Source organism: Hippocampus bargibanti, linkage group LG10, assembly GCF_051943395.1.
Source record: "Hippocampus bargibanti isolate YZ-2025 linkage group LG10, ASM5194339v1, whole genome shotgun sequence".
Classification (NCBI taxonomy): Eukaryota; Metazoa; Chordata; class Actinopteri; order Syngnathiformes; family Syngnathidae; genus Hippocampus; species Hippocampus bargibanti.
The window spans coordinates 525,141-541,851 of NC_142743.1; the positions used below are offsets into that span (position 1 = coordinate 525,141).

Genomic DNA, 16,711 nt, shown 5'->3' on the forward strand with positions numbered 1-16,711 from the left:
TGGGCAGGGTGCGGAGGGTCCAGTAGGATTTTCCGCGCCCTAGTTTGGATTCTTGCAGTGTGCAAGTCCTCGAGAGTGGGTAGGGTGGTGCCAATAATTTTTTCCGCCGTCCTAACTGTCCGTTGAAGTCGGATTTTGTCCATTTTTGTGGCGGCCCCGAACCAAACGGTGATGGAAGAACACAGGATGGATTCGATGACAGCCGTGTAGAAATGTTGCAGCACCTCCTGTGGCAGGCCATGCTTCTTTAGCAGCCTCAGGAAGTACATTCTCTGTTGGGCCTTTTTCAGGATAGAGTTGGTGTTGACCTCCCACTTCATGTCCTGGGAGACTGTGATTCCCAGGAACTTGAAGGTCTCAACGGTTGACACCAGGCAGTTGGATAGTGTGAGGGGTAGCTGTGGTGATGGATTTTCCTGAAGTCCACCATCATCTCAACTGTCTTGAGCGTGTTCAGCTCCAGGTTGTGACGGCTGCACCAGAGCTCCAGCTGCTCCACTTGTTGTCGGTACGCAGACTCGTCGCCGTCTTTGATGAGACCGATGACCGTGGTGTCGTCTGCGAACTTTATGAATTTGACAGCTGGGTGCGTTGAGGTGCAGTCGTTCGTGTAGAGAGAGAAGAGCAATGGCGAGAGGACGCATCCCTGCGGGGCTCCAGTGCTCGTGGTTCGTGTTGTGGATGATATATTTCCCAGTCTGACCTGTTGTGTCCGTCCTGTCAGGAAGCTGAGGGTCCACTGGCAGATCGTGGGGGACACACCAAGCTGGAGAAGTTTGGGGATGAGGAGTTCTCGGATGATGGTATTGAACGCAGGGCTGTAGTCCACAAACAGGATCCTTGCGTGGGTTCCTGTGTTGTCGAGGTAGTCGAGGATGTGGTGCAGTCCGATGTTGACTGCATCCTCCACAGACCTGTTTGCCCGGTAGGCAAACTGAAGAGGATCTAGCAGAGGTCCGGTGATGTTCTTTAGGTGGTTCAGCACGAGGCGTTCAAAGGACTTCATGACCACAGACGTCAGAGCAACAGGTCTATAGTCGTTCAATCCCGAGGGTGCTGGTTTCTTTGGAACTGGGACGATAGTAGACTGTTTGAAGCAGGATGGGACTTCACACTCTCCTCTTTCATCTAGAACTGCTTCATGTCATCACAGAGGGTACAGCAAGTCCTGAAGAATGAATGACTCTGTGTCTTTGTGTTGTCATATTTATTTTTGTTATTTTTATTTTTTTTCCCCAAGATGGGGGCGCATGAACACGCAGCGGCTCCCATCTCCCAGCAAATTGGCATTTTCATGTTTATTATGTTTGTGAAAGTCATTATAAGTGTCTTGCATGCTGGGTCCGAGAGGACCGTCATTTCATCTGTGCTGTATGTCATGCATATTAGCATATTTGACAAGAAAGCTGACTTTGACTTTATGGCCGTGCAGGCAGCTTTTCAGAGTTGTCTGCCCTGGTGTCCGCTAATTTTTTGCCATGAGTTTCAGACACTGTTTTTACTATATTTTGGACCAATTCGGCCAGATTAAAAAGCCTAGTAGTTTGCCCATGTCTGCTATTGGAGAAAGGAAGCTGAAAGACAATTGGGAATTATTTAAAAATAATTTATGGACAAAATATAATGAATGAGTCTGTGATTCAGATATTTTAGACCAGCAGAGAAGGCCTTGCAGGCTCTGATGGCCCACCACTGAGTAAACATCATTAGTATTGTGGAGTCTGAATTGTTTAAGTGGATGGGAGGGAAAAAAAGACAGATGGCTGAATATCCATACTTAATGTCAACTATTTGTATGACATGAAGGTACTAAAAATAATTCAATCTGACTAAATTATGTGTCACAGCTGTAAAATCTGCTTGAAACCCCTTTTTCATATTGTTCCTTGAATGTGGCGGGGTAAGGCATGAACCAAGTGCAACACAATGGACGACTTGATTGACCATTGCAAAAAAAACAACGCCATTTGTAATGTCAATTAAACGTCTGTTAATTTAGTACCGAGCTTTAAAATTAAGCACTGAAACGAAGTGACAGTGTTTCAATTTCGCACTGCAGTACATGTACAAAGACTTCCCAGTGGCCACTGCAATAACGTTTTAATCCGAAAGATGGCGCAGTTTAGTTATTTGAAGTGCTCGGCATGCTTAGCTTGACTGTACACAACATTCTCTCAAGCCTGTACAGGTTAAAACGAGGTTTCGAACGGTCTGAAATTTCAGTGAGTTTGAATGAAATCTGTGTTCCTTCCTCTCTTTAATAATGCCACATATCGTTCACTGGAGAAAGACGCTGCCACAAGTCGTTACTGGAGACATTTCTTATCACGACGGAGATATTTGAGCAATTATACACATAGAGCCAGTCCAAGACAGCGAGAGGGGAAGTTCAGAAAGTTGAGGTTATTCCAGTGAGGTCATGAGCTAAACCAAACACAAAACCCAATTTTGTCGGATTGGCTGATTTTAATGTCGTCTTTATTTGGGGTTACATCAGCTCCATTCAGTGTTTATTGTCTGTATATTTATAATACCCTGTTTATGATAAATGGCTGTGCAATTTTATCGGATTGGCTGATTTTAATGTCGTCTTTAGTGCAATTGAGATTGCATTTTGGCCCCTGTTGTGATATTTGGGATTACATCAGCTCCATTCAGTGTTTATTGTCTGTATATTTATAATTCCCTGTTTATGATAAATGGCTGTGCTTTATTTAATGAGGACACCTGGTAAACCGAATATGTGTAAATTAACACAATGTCATGTTTTAGCTCATATATATACAACATCCATTCATTATCCGTACTGTTTATTCCTCATTAGGCTTGCGGGGGTGCTGGAGCCTATCCCAGCCATCTTTGGGCACTAGGCGAGGGACAACTTGTATTTTTGGGATGGGTAAAATGTTAATATAAGTTGAAACAACTTTCAAAGATGAATTATTAACATTTACAGAAAAAAAAGTACATAACACAGGAACAAACTATTTTCAAAGTTTATTTCAGGAAGAGGTTGACTGATGAGACGACCGGCCTGTCCGTGCACGGTAGGACGGCCAACCCGGCGCTTATTCATCTATCGCACGTCCCATCTCCTTCATCTTCTGCATTCCGCTCCTTTCCTCAGGGTCCGATTTCCCGACCTGACCAACCCCAGTCGGACGACCCTACCTGCCCCCGACGTTGTTCACCACATTGTGACTAGTGGTCCTGCGAAGTGTCAACTCTTTCGCCGCCTTGCCCCGGCAAAACAACGGATTGCTGAAGCCAAATTCAACCTCATGCTTCAGCTCGGTATTATACGTCCATCGGACAGCAAACGGGCTTCCCCGCTGCACATGGTCCCCAAGGCGAAGGCGGGCGACTGGCGTCCCTGTGGTGACTACCGAGCGCTGAATTTCGTCACCGTTCTCGACCGTTACCCTCTTCCCCATATCCACGACTGCGTGTCCTTCCTCCACGGAAAAGCAGTGTTTTCCACCGTCGTTCTGGTAAGAGCCGTCCACCAGATCCCTATCGCTAAAGAGGTTGTTTTGAAGACGGCCGTCACCACCCCATTTGGCTCGTTCGAGTTCCTCCGCATGTCATTCGGCCCCGGAACGCCTCACAGACTTTCCAAGATTCATCGACTCTGTCCTGCGTGGTCTTGACTTCTGCTGTGCCTACATCGACGACATGCTCATCGCCAGCGACTCCCAAGAAGAGCACCTGCAGCACCTGGAAACAGTCTTCAAACATCTGGACGAGCAAGGCCTGGTCGTCAACTCCAACAAGTGCGTTTTTGGCCAACCCAAGATCAAGTTCCTTGGCCACTTGGTCGACGGCAAAGGAGTACGCCCGCTACCCGACAAAGTGCAGGCTTTCCCAAACCCGAAACGGTAACCCAATTACAACGATTCCTCTGGTTGGCAAACTTCTACCGCCGCTTCATCCAGAACTGTGCCGCGGCTGCCCTGCCACTAAACTCGCTGACTGGCAACAAGAAAAAGCACATTCCCATCGAGCTCTTCTCCGAGCAACTGAAGGCTTTTCAACGGCTGAAAGGTCTCGTTGCCGATGCAACACTCCGAGCTCACCCAAGCCCCGATGGTCAGTTGTCTCTCATGGTTGACGCCTCCAAGGTTGAAATCGGTGTGGTTCTCCATGACGGCCTCAACTGTGACTCTCAACCCATCACCTTCTTCTCCAAGGCCCTCCAGCCGGCCGAACGCCCGTACTCCACCTTTGGCCGGGAACTTCTTGGCGTCTACCTCAGCGTGAAGAACTTCCGGCACTTCATGGAGGGTGGCCGCGTCATCATCTATATCGACCACAAGCCACTCCTCTCCGCCATCCCCTCGGCATCGACGAAGTACCTGTAACGAGAAGTTCGGCACTTGGACTACCTCTCGCAATTTGACCTCGAGTTTCGCCACGTCCAGGGGGCTCAAACGCCCTTTCTCGAGTTGAGATCAACGCGATCCAGTTTCCAGACGGTCTCGACTACGACGAGATGGCAGCAGCCCAGGTACAAGAAGGTCTGGCCGACCATGCCAACGACTCCAACATCATCGCCGTCCCTCTCCCTAACACTGGGCGCACAATCCTGTGCGTCCAGTCCAACGGCGTCCCTCGACCACTGGTTCCCGACTCCTTCTAGCGAAAGGTGTTCGACTCTCTGCACAGTCTCTCTCATCCTGGAATTCGTGGCACGATCAAGTTGCTGGCAAAACGGTTTTCCTGTAAGGGACTGCAGAGAAATGCGCGAGACTGGGTGCACGGCTGTCTACGATGCCAACGCTCAAAGGTCCAGCGCCATACCAAGTCACCCGTGGGAATTTTTGACACGCCGGACGCCCGGTTCAGTCACGTCCACCTAGATCATGTCGGACCCCTTCCCCCCCTCCCGTGGCTTCCGGTACTTGTTGACTTGCATTGACCGCTTCACCCGATGGTGCGAAGCCCTTCCCTTGCCCGACTGCAGGTCCGAAGCTGTTGTCGGTGCCTTCCTCCAACACTGGAGTTTTGGATTGCCGAAGACCATCACCACCGATCGTGGAGCCCAGTTCGAGTCTGCACGGTTTGGCAAGCTGTGCAAGTTCCTGGGATGTGCTGTCAAAAAGGCGCAACCGCTTGGCACAGTCTCCTCCTTGATGAATGTCGTGGCCAAAAAAACCCAAATCAGTATCCATTCCACATGGCACACAACAACACAAAGTGACAAAAGAAAACACAATAACAAGACAAAAACAACAAAAAAATCAAGGCTCATGAGAGCACTTGCTGACGGCTGCCTACTCAGGCGCTCTCTTGGACAAAAAACTATAACTACACTGTGTGCTGACAAGGAATAGTCAGGCTACTACAGTATTTAGGTAGCCACACACCAATTATAAATCAACTGACACATGAACCTGGATGAACAAAGTGCACTGATAGTTGTATTAAGTTCATCCTGTCTACTTGATATCTAATTTAAAACGGATCGTTTTCTTACAGACAGTGTGTTGTAGGTGTTCAAATACAGTCACGTGCGGTGAGGTTGATGGCTGGTGAGGCACTGACATCATCACAGTCAGATTTAGAAACATATGAACTCTGCAGAGTATCTTATTCACCATTTGATTGGCAACAGTTAACGTGGTTTGTTGAAAATGTCATGTCAGCATTCTTTATATAAACTGTATCATGGAAAAAAATAAAAAAAAAACATTATTATCGTGTTACCTTTACTTATAAATGAAGTCCATGCGCTGCTCCTTCTGAAGAAAGGCATCGATACCTTCTTTGTAGAAGCCTTCCTGATCTTTCTTCAGTTTTAAAAGTCTCTTTATTTCTTTCAATTTAGATATGTAATCCTCCATTCTGAAAATAAGGCCAAGCAACAGGAAAAAAATGAGTGGATGGTTGCACTTAACTTGCGAACTGTTTATTGTAGCTTGCCGTCACTAATTCTATTCTGCAGCCAAGGAGGTGCAAGAAGAATCTCGAATCACCAGTGCCCCCTGTCATGAGGCAGGAGAACTGTGTGCCTCACCTATGCACACGGTTTTGATAACAATAAAATAAAATAAACACTGTACAACAGTGTTTATAATGTAAAGTGACTCTACATTATATACACCAGCTAAAGTGTAGAAATTTAGTTCATATACTAAAAGTGTTTGTACACTTTAATAGCGATATGCAGAGGGACAGCAATGTGGTCTCACTGCAGAGCAAACCAGCACAGTTAGCATAGTCATTGCGCAAGACATGGTGAGGCTCAGCCGGCTGCTGCCTCACCGCTCGTCTCTACTTAGTATTTGAACGCTAAATGTGAAAATTCTGCAATTTTGAAAACAAATCCAACAATGGTGAAGTTACATGGAAAAGACCTTTAAAGTAAAAATCACGAAATAAATATATACTGTTTAATTAATTTTTTTCCATTTGATATTTCCATGATGACAGGTGAGGCACGGCCTCACCTGCCTCCCCTGACTGCACGTCACTGTTCAAATACCTGACATGTTGGGGACATGAGCGGACAGCGGGGGTCGTGTCTTTCCTGTCAGATCTGACAGGTAGGTCACGCCCTCATAGCAACACCAGCTGAAAATGATGCGTCACAACAACATCCGTGACACTCTGACGAAGGCGGAAGTATACGCCGAAACATGTCAGGTATTTGAACACCTACAACACACACTCTGTATAAAACAAGAATGCGTTTTAAATTAAAGTGCACTGATGCAGTCTCACTACAACGCGCACAGAGCGCCCTGCCACATTTCAAAATGTTAAGTGCTTGTGTTCGGTTTTTGAAGTTATCCTCGTTAGCCGAGATCAAATAACTCTTCAAGAATAACGAATGTTAGGTTTATAGGTTGAACGTAACAGAAGGGCTGAACCCAAAATCTCCTACATTGCTCATGATATGGAGTGAAAGGAGGAAGCAGGAGTTTTAAGGCCTTTTCAAAGAAATGCAATTCAAACAAATTCCACCTAAATCCATTCCGTTGTCCTTGATGCTTTCTGCAGATGTTGAGTCTGCCTGGTGGTTACTTTTCCAGGCAAGCAAGTGGAAAATTCATTAGGATCTCTGATACCTGATAGTCTGCATGGAAAAATGAATGAAAAAAAAAAAAAACGTCTTGTAATCTGGAATTTGGGGAGGGAAAATCGCATTACACGAAAAGCACGTTTGAAGCTCCTGTCTTGCCCCCCCCCCACCTGATATAATTAAACTGTGGTGCGTTAATTCGGGTGTGTCTGGACGCGCATCTTCCAATCAGATACGAGCGCACAGAATGATGGAGCGGGCGCAAAAAAAAAAACGGTCCCTTCCGTTGATTCGATCGAACGTACACGCACTGCGAGGACTTGAGTGGTGATTTTATGACTTTGGTCAGGCTTGGCAATATGCGCCTCGTTGGCGGCACCCTGCTGCGGAGAGCTTGAAGCTGGACTTGCTCGGGGAAAGAGAAGAGGACGGTCATTAAAGCGAGTTTCTCGCCCCGTCGATTGTACCATTCACGGTTGCGTGTAGAACGCAAAGTCTGGTTTGCGTCCACCCGCCCATCTTCGCGCATTTGGAAGTCCGTTACGGTGATGCCATGCCACGGAAACACAGCGGAGATGAAGGCGCCACGGGGCTCTGGATGAGAACGTCGCCGGGCCACCTCCGCGCAGAAGGCTACGGCATGAAAGATGTGGAATCCGGGCGGAAGATAATGAACAGCGCGGGAGACGGCTTGCTGTCGGCCTGCAACGCCGTCGGTGCCGCCGGTCCCGACAGTTTGCGAGGGAAGCAAGGAGCCCGGCTCAGCTTGCTTGGCAAGCCCCTCATATACAGCGCGCAAAGCGGGCGCAGGAATGTGCGCTACCGGCGGCTCCAAAATTACATGTACAACGTGCTGGAGAGACCGAGAGCCTGGGCCTTCATCTACCATGCATTTGTGTAAGTTTCTCTTCTCTTTTTAGGCGCACCTGTTGATGCTTCTCCCGCGCTGTTTGGGCAACATCGCGCCCTCGCCATCAATGCAAAACGTCTGCTCTTGTTTCTTCCTTCCTCTCATGTTGTCATTTAGTTCGTTGAACTGGATGCAACGATTTAATATGGGAAAATGACAATCTTTTTCAGCAGTGACGGTTGCGGATTGGTTGTGTATACCGTTAAATATTACGTGATATGTTGGAGTGCCTCTTGTCATGCTGAACTTTGCGGTTCCTGTGAATGAACGAAACCGATGGTTGGAGGCAGCTACGCGACTGTTGGGAGGAAGGAAGTTGTCACACCAAGGGGGTTAGTTGCATTTCGCAAGCGTGGGTGTGCGGTGTGTTCGTGTGAGTGTTTGTTTGCATGTGTTTGCTTGTGCGCGCGCTCGTGTGTGTGTGCTTGTGTGTGCGCGCGCTCGTGTGTGTGTGTGTGCTTGTGTGTGCGCGTACGCGCATACGTCGGAAGATTGAGGTCTGGATCGGTGCACATCACGCGTGAGGCGAAGAAGATAAGAGTAATGTATGTAATCGATACATTTTAAATGCACCTGCATTTGGGTGGCTCTGAGAGATTCTTAGCACTTGGTATGTCTTTACATTAGGAATGCGAAACTCATTTTTTTTGCCGCGGGCCTCATTGTCGTGACAGTTTCTTCTCGAGGGCTGTATGAATTTGGGGAAACCATGAGAATGATTCAACCCCTCCACATATTATTGTACATACAAAACGCACTACATATTAATGAATAACTAGTTTTAATACCTGAGCTATTGTGGTTTTTCATATGGCAATTTGAAAGTATTTTTTGGCCATGTTCTTTTCTGTACTAGGGTATCAAAGAGGATAGTGTACACGATTGATCCAAACTGAAATTAGTACAAGATAGGACTAACCAAGCTGACAGAAAAAATGGGGTTGGTGTTGAGTTTAGCATTTGGCAGCAAATGGAAGAATAAAAAAGATGCAGTATCTAGCTTTTTTTCTCATCGGCTCATTCATGTGAGCTAATTATGTATAATAATAATACATTTCATTTCAAGCGCCTTTCAAAGCTTTCAAGGACACTTTACAGTCACAGACAAGCATAGATACAGTAATAAATGAAATACAACGGCACCTTCTAAAGGAAATCAGTGACTGCAATGTAGTGGTTGGTGAGAGTGCAGCCAGACAGCATAGGTTGGTGGTGTGTAGGAGACGCTTGAAAGATGAAGAAACCAAAGGCTGAAGTGAGGACAAAATGGTGGAAGTTGAAAAGGGAAGAGTGTTGCATAACATTTAGGAAGGAGGTAAGACAAGCACTGGGTGGGCAAGAGGTCCTTCCAGATGATTGGCAAACGGCAGCAAACAAAATCAGAGACACAGGTCAGAAAGTACTTGGTGTATCCAGTGGAAGAAAGGTAGATAAGGAGACTTGGTGGTGAAATGGGGAGGTGCAGGAGTGTATACAGAAAAAGAGGTTAGCAAAGAAGAAGTCGGACACTGAGAGGACGGACGAGAGTACACAGCAGTGCAGGTGGCAGTAAAGGTGGCAAAGGCCAAACAAGAGGCCTATGATGACTTGTATGCTCGGCTGGACAGGAAGGAAGGTGAGACTGATCTTTACAGGCTGCCGAGACAGAGAGACAAAGATGGTAAGGACCTGTAGCAGGTTCGGGTGATTAAGGATAGAGATGGCAATGTATTAACAGGTGCCAGTAGTGTGATGGCAAGATGGAAAGAGTACTTTGAAGAATTGATGAATGAGGAAAATGAGAAAGAACAAAGAGTAGAAGACATGACTGTTGTGGACTAAGACGTAGCAAACATTACTAAGGAACAAGTGAGGAGAGCGCTGAATTGATGAAGGGGGGAAAGGCGTTCGGGCCTGATGATTTACCAATCGAGGCATGGAAGTGTCCAATCAAGGTATGGAAGTGTCTTGGAGAGGTGGCTGTAGTGTTCCTGACTGGGTTATTCGACAAGATCTTAAATGGTGAACATATCTTCATTCTCCCCTTCGACCGGTATCACCTCATCAGTATTACTAATCCTATGTTGCCTAAGCAGGCTATTGTATGAACGATCCAAATTGAACCTCACCCCACCAAACCGGTTTAATGAAGGATTTAGTTGTTTTTATGAAAATCGCTTCTTTTATTCCCCTTTCAAACAATCTATGTTCTTTCGCTAAGATTTTAACGTCATTGTCGTCAAATGACTGGTTGCTAGCTTTTAATTGCATATGTACTGCCGATTGAGGCCCACTAGTATTATCCCTGTGATGTTGATAAATTAAAATCTCAGCACGCGCATAAAAATCTCAGCACGCGTCCCATGAGTAGTTGCTCGTATTTCTCCAGTAGGACGTGATACTGCTCCATAAATTGATAATATGCAGTCTCTATTTATCTGTCCACGACAAAAACTCTCGTCACTCGGTGTAGTCTCTTACATGCCGACAATCCTAGTCCGGCCTGCACATCCCTGGGAACTATGATGAAAGATATCTTCTGTAATTAATTAGCCTTTATGTGTCACATTCACAATGCATTTACCTTTCATTGGTATGACTGCACCCGCATAAGCTGTGACTTTCATGTTTGCTCTTTGTATCTTTCGTCTCTGTCTGATCTTCATGAAATCAGTCTTTGAAGTGACATTCACATTGGCTCCAGTATCCAATTTGAATTTTAGATGTATGTCGTTCACTTTCAGTGTATTGATCCAATTTTTTTCTCCTCTGTCATCTTTGACTACTTCATAGTCGATGAAAAGGTTTCTTCAGCCGTCATCCGTACTTTTTTGAAGGTTTCGGACGTTTCGCTTCTTATCCAAGATGCTTCTTCAGCGAACTAAAGTCTTACTGGTAGTATCGGCCCTATATATATATATCCCTAATGTCCAGACATGGCGGCGCCGGACACTGCTATGATAGGTCCCTACTCTAAAAAATAAAAAAAAAATACTATTTTGCCAGCAGACAAAGGCAGATGTACAGTACTTCTACTTCATAGTGATCGTCTACTGCATCTACCTTGCCTTTCATTTCTTGGTTGCAGCAACAAGCATAGTGATTTGCTTTGTCACAATTTTTACATATTTTCCCATATGCTGGACACTGCTTCGGGGATGTTGCATACCACGAGTACAAGATCTTTGTTTGAATATCGTATTTTTTTTTTTGGGTTGTCTCACTCCTGCTTTCATATCAGCAGTTTTTGTTGAATCTGTGTGCATTTCTTTCCACTGCATCCACATTGCAGCTAGCATCATTTGGCGGCTCTATAGGCTGGGATTTAACAGTTGTGGCGGCTCTCCACAGTGCTAAGGCTTTTCCAGGTCCAGATCTGATTCTCTGAGTTGCCTTTCACTCAGTTTACTATCTGTAATGCCACACACTATTCTATCTTTGATCAGTTATTCAGTTAATCCATCCAACTCACAAATCACGATCTGTTTCTCTGCTCATTTGCATATTGGTCAGTAGTTTCTCCAACTGTCTGTACACATGTGAAGAATCTGTACCTTTCAAACGTCACATTGCAATTCGGAATACAGTAAGCTTCAAATGTTTCCATTATTTTTGAAAGCTTCATTTTGTCATCCTCAGCATCAAATGTGAAGTTATTGGAGACCTCTAGAGCTTCCTCTCCCACAACGTGCAAAAATATGGATGCTTTCATCTCGAATGGCTTTCATCAGTTCCAATCGCAGACAAATACAGTTCAAAACATTGCTTAAATCTCTTCCGGTTTTCAGCCACGTTACCTGTAAGCTGCGGTGCTGTGGGTGGACGTAAAGCTTTAATTTTTGCCGTTTCCTGCCGGGGGTACTGCTCAATTTCGTATTCTTTGCTTTCTTTTACCTCCGTGGAATCTTCCGTTCCAAGTCCTTTTATCGTCCTATTGTCCTCCAGACCAATTTTGACGCCATATGTTGCTTTGTGTAAGCAGGTTCGATAAATGCTACAACTGCTGCATAGAGTTGAGGTTCTTTATTAGGACTGCCGTCTAGGTCGGAGGGAGAAGGCAATTGACATGTGTGCCTCTCGTTGACTCTCATACGACCGACTTGCAGCAGCGCATGCTCCTTTGTTCTATAGCCGGCATCAATAGTCGAACAAGCAAATACGATTTGCTCATATCATTACACAGTCAACCGGGAAGGACCTTAGAAGATTGCTCGACAGGGACCAGAAAATGACCGGATAGAGGCAAGGTTTGAATTTAATTATTTTCGGGTACAACAGTTTCTACAGTGGACCTCTTGTCATATTATCAGGTTACAGGGTGTATGAAAGGGTTAAAACAGTTCCATTTGCCATGCTGACATCGAAGTACAATTGCATTATATAAAACTTTACTGTACATTCTCTTTCCGTTATCTTGCCAGCAAAAGCTCATGTTTAATAGGCGTGTCTCATTCAAGTAGGACAGCTGCATCTCCTGCAGGGCTAATAGTGAGTCGGGCATTTGTTACCATGATGACCGAGCGCACGGCCGGAGCTTTGCTATAAGTGAGAGTTTGCTTGGCGGGCGGCTCTTCTCATCTCACTGGAGAGTGTGCACTGCAGTCAATTCTACTTGAAGAAGCACATCCCGACCGAGGGTACGTAGAAGTGAGCATCCACTGTTGTCAGAGTTTCAGCGCTAAATGATCTAGCAATTATCACCAAACAACTTAAAAAATAAGGTACATTTTTAGTATTGTCTCCAAACTGCACACTTGACCAGCCTTTCCAATTATTTCTTATTCTCATGCGAGGGTCCTAAAATGCGCATGCCGATGTGTTGGAAAAACTACACGATGCATGCAAACCAAATGTCCTTTTTCATCCCCAATATAAAAACATGCGGAGTATAATGGCATTTCTATCGTGACATCAAATCAACCCAAAAAATAGTACCATATTTTTGGGTGTATAAGGCGCACCCAAAAGCCTTCATTTTCTTCAAAAGATGACCCTGCTTCTTATGTGCCGGTGTGCTTTAGATGTGACTTAATATTGAGCCACAACAGCTCTCGCAACTACTGGCACCAGCCATCGACTCCATTCCCCCTGTAGAAGAAGTAGTGCGTAAACTCAGCCTCTCTTGTAGCGCCTGATAATGTGGTGTGCCTTATACACCAGTATTTGGAAAACGTTTAGATATTTATATATTATATTTAGAAAACTGCGTTCATTCATTAAAGGTGCGCCTTATAGTCCAGTGGGGGGAAATGGAGTCGGTGGCTGCTGACTATAGGTGCAAGAGCTGTTGTGGCTAAGATATTGAGCCGCAGAAAACATATTGAGCCGCATATAAGGTGCACCTGCGTATAAGAAGCAGGATCATTTTTTTTAAATCAAAGCTTTAGGGCAGGCATCCCCAAACTTTTTCCTGTGAGAGCCACATAACTTTTCCCTTCTGTGATGGCGGGGCCGGTGTCAGTTTGTAACAGAAAAAATGTGACGTTCGTAGGGGAGCTTAAAAAAATTGTTTTCCAGAAAGCCACACATAACCAAATAACCCTGTCCAGGTTATTTACAGAACAAAAGTCAGGAAACAAATAACACTATTAATGACATAAATAATAACTAAATAACCCTCTCCCAGTTCTTCACAGAAAAAATCCGGAAATAAATAACACTATTTATGAAATAAATAATAACTAAATAACTCTCTCTGGGTTCTTCATTGAAAAAAAGCCATGGAACATTAACTTTCTGTTGTACCATGCACAATCTTAACAGATAAAAGTTCAGCTCAGTTGTCAGAGCAGAATCTCTCTGACACATATGAGCCGTCTCTTCAAGTTCTTGTGTTCCTTCCTTATAATCCTTTTGTAGGTTCCAGTAGGCTTGTAGACACCGCTGTTTGCAGCTCTCTCTCATCAACTTCCCTGTGAAAACCACAAAGGAAGCAGGTTGATACACAATACATTTCACTACCAGTATGGCTGTAAAGATGGATTTTATCCCAGTAGATTTTATTATGATTACAGTGAGACCTCAACTTACAAACTTTTTGTCTTACAAACGTCAAATTTATGAAAATTAAACCTTATAATAGGCACTATTTTCATAATACACACCCACCACGGCTGGCGGAGTGATCTTCGGCGGAAGCACACGACCGAACAGCACCAGAGTTTAAGTTACCAACAGTCCTTATGGAAGGTGACTCTCCTCCCATTAGCCATCAACAACCATCAAAAAGGTAAATAAAACTTTATTTTACAGCACCGTTTATTTCTTTAATTACAGTCGTCAAGTAATGCGCCTCTCTTTCCAAACAGCAATTCCCTTTGACCTTCGACCTCCAACGCCATTCCATCAAGCCATAAATGATGTAAATAAAGTGACTTTATGATACAATGCAGTGTATTTCTTTCATTACAATACAATTGCACATTTATTATACATAGAATAAGGTATGTTGTGTGTAGTTTTAAGGCTTATTTAGTTGAAAAGTATATTTTATGGCAACCCGGGTGTCACGGTTTTGCAAGGTGGTGATGGCGGGTTCGGATCCCAAAAAGCAGGCAGGAGGGAGCAGGAGGTTGTTTGAAAAATTGTATTAAAATAAGGTCAGCAGGAACAAAATGTAAAACATCAAAATGATCTGAATGGAAAAAATACAAAGTAGCAAAAGAAGACCAAAAGTAAAAGTCCGCCAAGGTTAAACAAACACGTACACAATGCATGCAGCAAACAAGCAGCAAACAAACAGCAAACAAACAATGAATCGGCCCCGGATGATCGTGCCAGGTGTCCTTTTAAGTGTTATTGATTATAACGACCAGCACCTGCGAGGCTGCCGGCAGGGCTGACGTCGCTACCCGCTGGTCGCCAATCTGATCGGGACGACCAGCACCCGTGCAGGTGCAGGCGGGGCCGACAGCGCCCCCCGTTGGTCGCCAACCAGATCATGACAGTACCCCCCCTTCAAGGGGCTGCTTCCAGAAGTCCCAACAGTCTCCCAAAAGGTCCACTCGCCAGGGAACGGTCGGTGGAGAGGGCAACCGCTGCCTCTCCAGCATACGACGGGCGGCGGCCTGATGGGAACGGGACTCGGCCTGGGGTGGACGAAGACGCGGCACGGATCGTCGTGGGCGTGAGTGCGATCCCTCTCGCACGTTCACGCGACGGCGCATGGCTCTGCGTAGACGTCGAACTGCCAGGCGCAGAATGGCACCCCGTACGGCCGTATGGGACCAGGTCTCGGCCGGACGCCGACGTGGGCGTGAACTGCCCGGCTCCGGGGGAACGAGACCAGTCCAGAGCCGATCCGGGATCCAGCGGTGAGTGGGGTCTCGGACTGACGTTGACGCGGACGTTGCACGGCTCGTCGTGGATGAGACTCGATTCGTCATGCACGACAACAGCGTGGCTGGACGTGGGCGTGCGATGCCAGTCACCCAGTTTCACCCTGGACGGCCACCTGGAAGGAGGTCTCGGCCGGACATTAACGTGGACGTTGCGGCTCGTCGAGTGACGCAATTCAAACTCGACGAGGCTTGCGCTAACGTGGACGTAGCATTGCCAGGCACAGGGTGGAAATGAGACGGGTCCGATGTACCTGCGGGATCCGATGGTTGGCCGATTCATTCTGTCACGGTTTTGCAAGGTGGTGATGGCGGGTTCGGATCCCAAAAAGCAGGCAGGAGGGAGCAGGAGGTTGTTTGACAAATTGTATTAAAATAAAGTCAGCAGGAACAAAATGTAAAACATCAAAATGATCTGAATGGAAAAAATACAAAGTAGCAAAAGAAGACCAAAAGTAAAAGTCCGCCAAGGTTAAACAAACACGTACACAATGCATGCAGCAAACAAACAGCAAACAAACAATGAATCGGCCCCGGATGATCGTGCCAGGTGTCCTTTTAAGTGTTATTGATTATAACGACCAGCACCTGCGAGGCTGCCGGCAGGGCTGACGTCGCTACCCGCTGGTCGCCAATCTGATCGGGACGACCAGCACCCGTGCAGGTGCAGGCGGGGCCGACAGCGCCCCCCGGTGGTCGCCAACCAGATCATGACACCGGGAACGAATTATTCCCATTTTAATGGTTTCCTATGGGATTTTTTTTTTTCGAGATACATACTTTTCGCCTTACACACTCTGTCTGGGAACCAATTAAGTTCGTAAGTTGAGGTCTCACTGTATATTTGTTTATGCTCAGAATGACTCATTCAAGTCAGAAAAGTGAGCTTACCTATGTATGTTCATCGATGTGAACTGTGGGTCTGCATCTGGCTGGTGAGAAGTTGAATATCAGGTTCAATTCTAGTTACAGTCAGTCTCAAGCACCGATGCAAATGTTCTTCTGTCAATCTTGATCTCATCGGAGATTTCTGCGAGAAAAGCTTTTCTCGCAGATATACGTGCTGCCAAAAACTGTGGACATTTTCATTGCGTGATTCTGATTCTGATATCTCAAAGTTTGCGCTAACTCCACCAATAAAAATGAGCAGTTGCGCTGTGTCTTGCACGTCCGTGCTCTCATCCAATGCTAATGAAAAAAAGTCAAATTCTTTCTTCTTCTGCTGCAGCTGGGCATATACATTAATCCGATTTCTTCACCGCGTCTGGTGATTGTACTCGCCGACAGACCTACGGCATTATATGCTAATTATATGTTAATACATTGCACAACTCCTCAGCGACAGCATCCATGTATTTCTTAACAAACTCTCCGTCCGTGAAAGGCTTACCGCTGCTTGCTATCAGTTTAGCAACCCGAAAGCTGGCCCGAACGGATGCCTTCTTCAGCGGAGCTTGGCGT

At 45.8% G+C, this 16,711-nt stretch overlaps 1 protein-coding gene across 5 annotated transcripts in view; it reads left to right on the forward strand.

Moving 5' to 3' along the window:
- Positions 1–7,275: 7,275 nt before the first annotated feature.
- The window catches only part of LOC148892020 (potassium voltage-gated channel subfamily KQT member 5-like), a 104,487-nt gene continuing 95,051 nt past the window's right edge, over positions 7,276–16,711 (forward strand). For 3 of the 5 annotated variants that reach the window (XM_089005495.1, XM_089005496.1, XM_089005497.1), the window contains exon 1: positions 7,277–7,921. In XM_089005495.1, the coding sequence (XP_088861621.1) occupies positions 7,578–7,921 (344 nt within the window). In that variant the 5' untranslated portion in view covers positions 7,277–7,577. Of the gene's footprint in view, positions 7,922–16,711 lie in introns of all 5 variants that reach the window. The other 2 variants (XM_089005499.1, XM_089005500.1) reach the window with 1 other exon arrangement.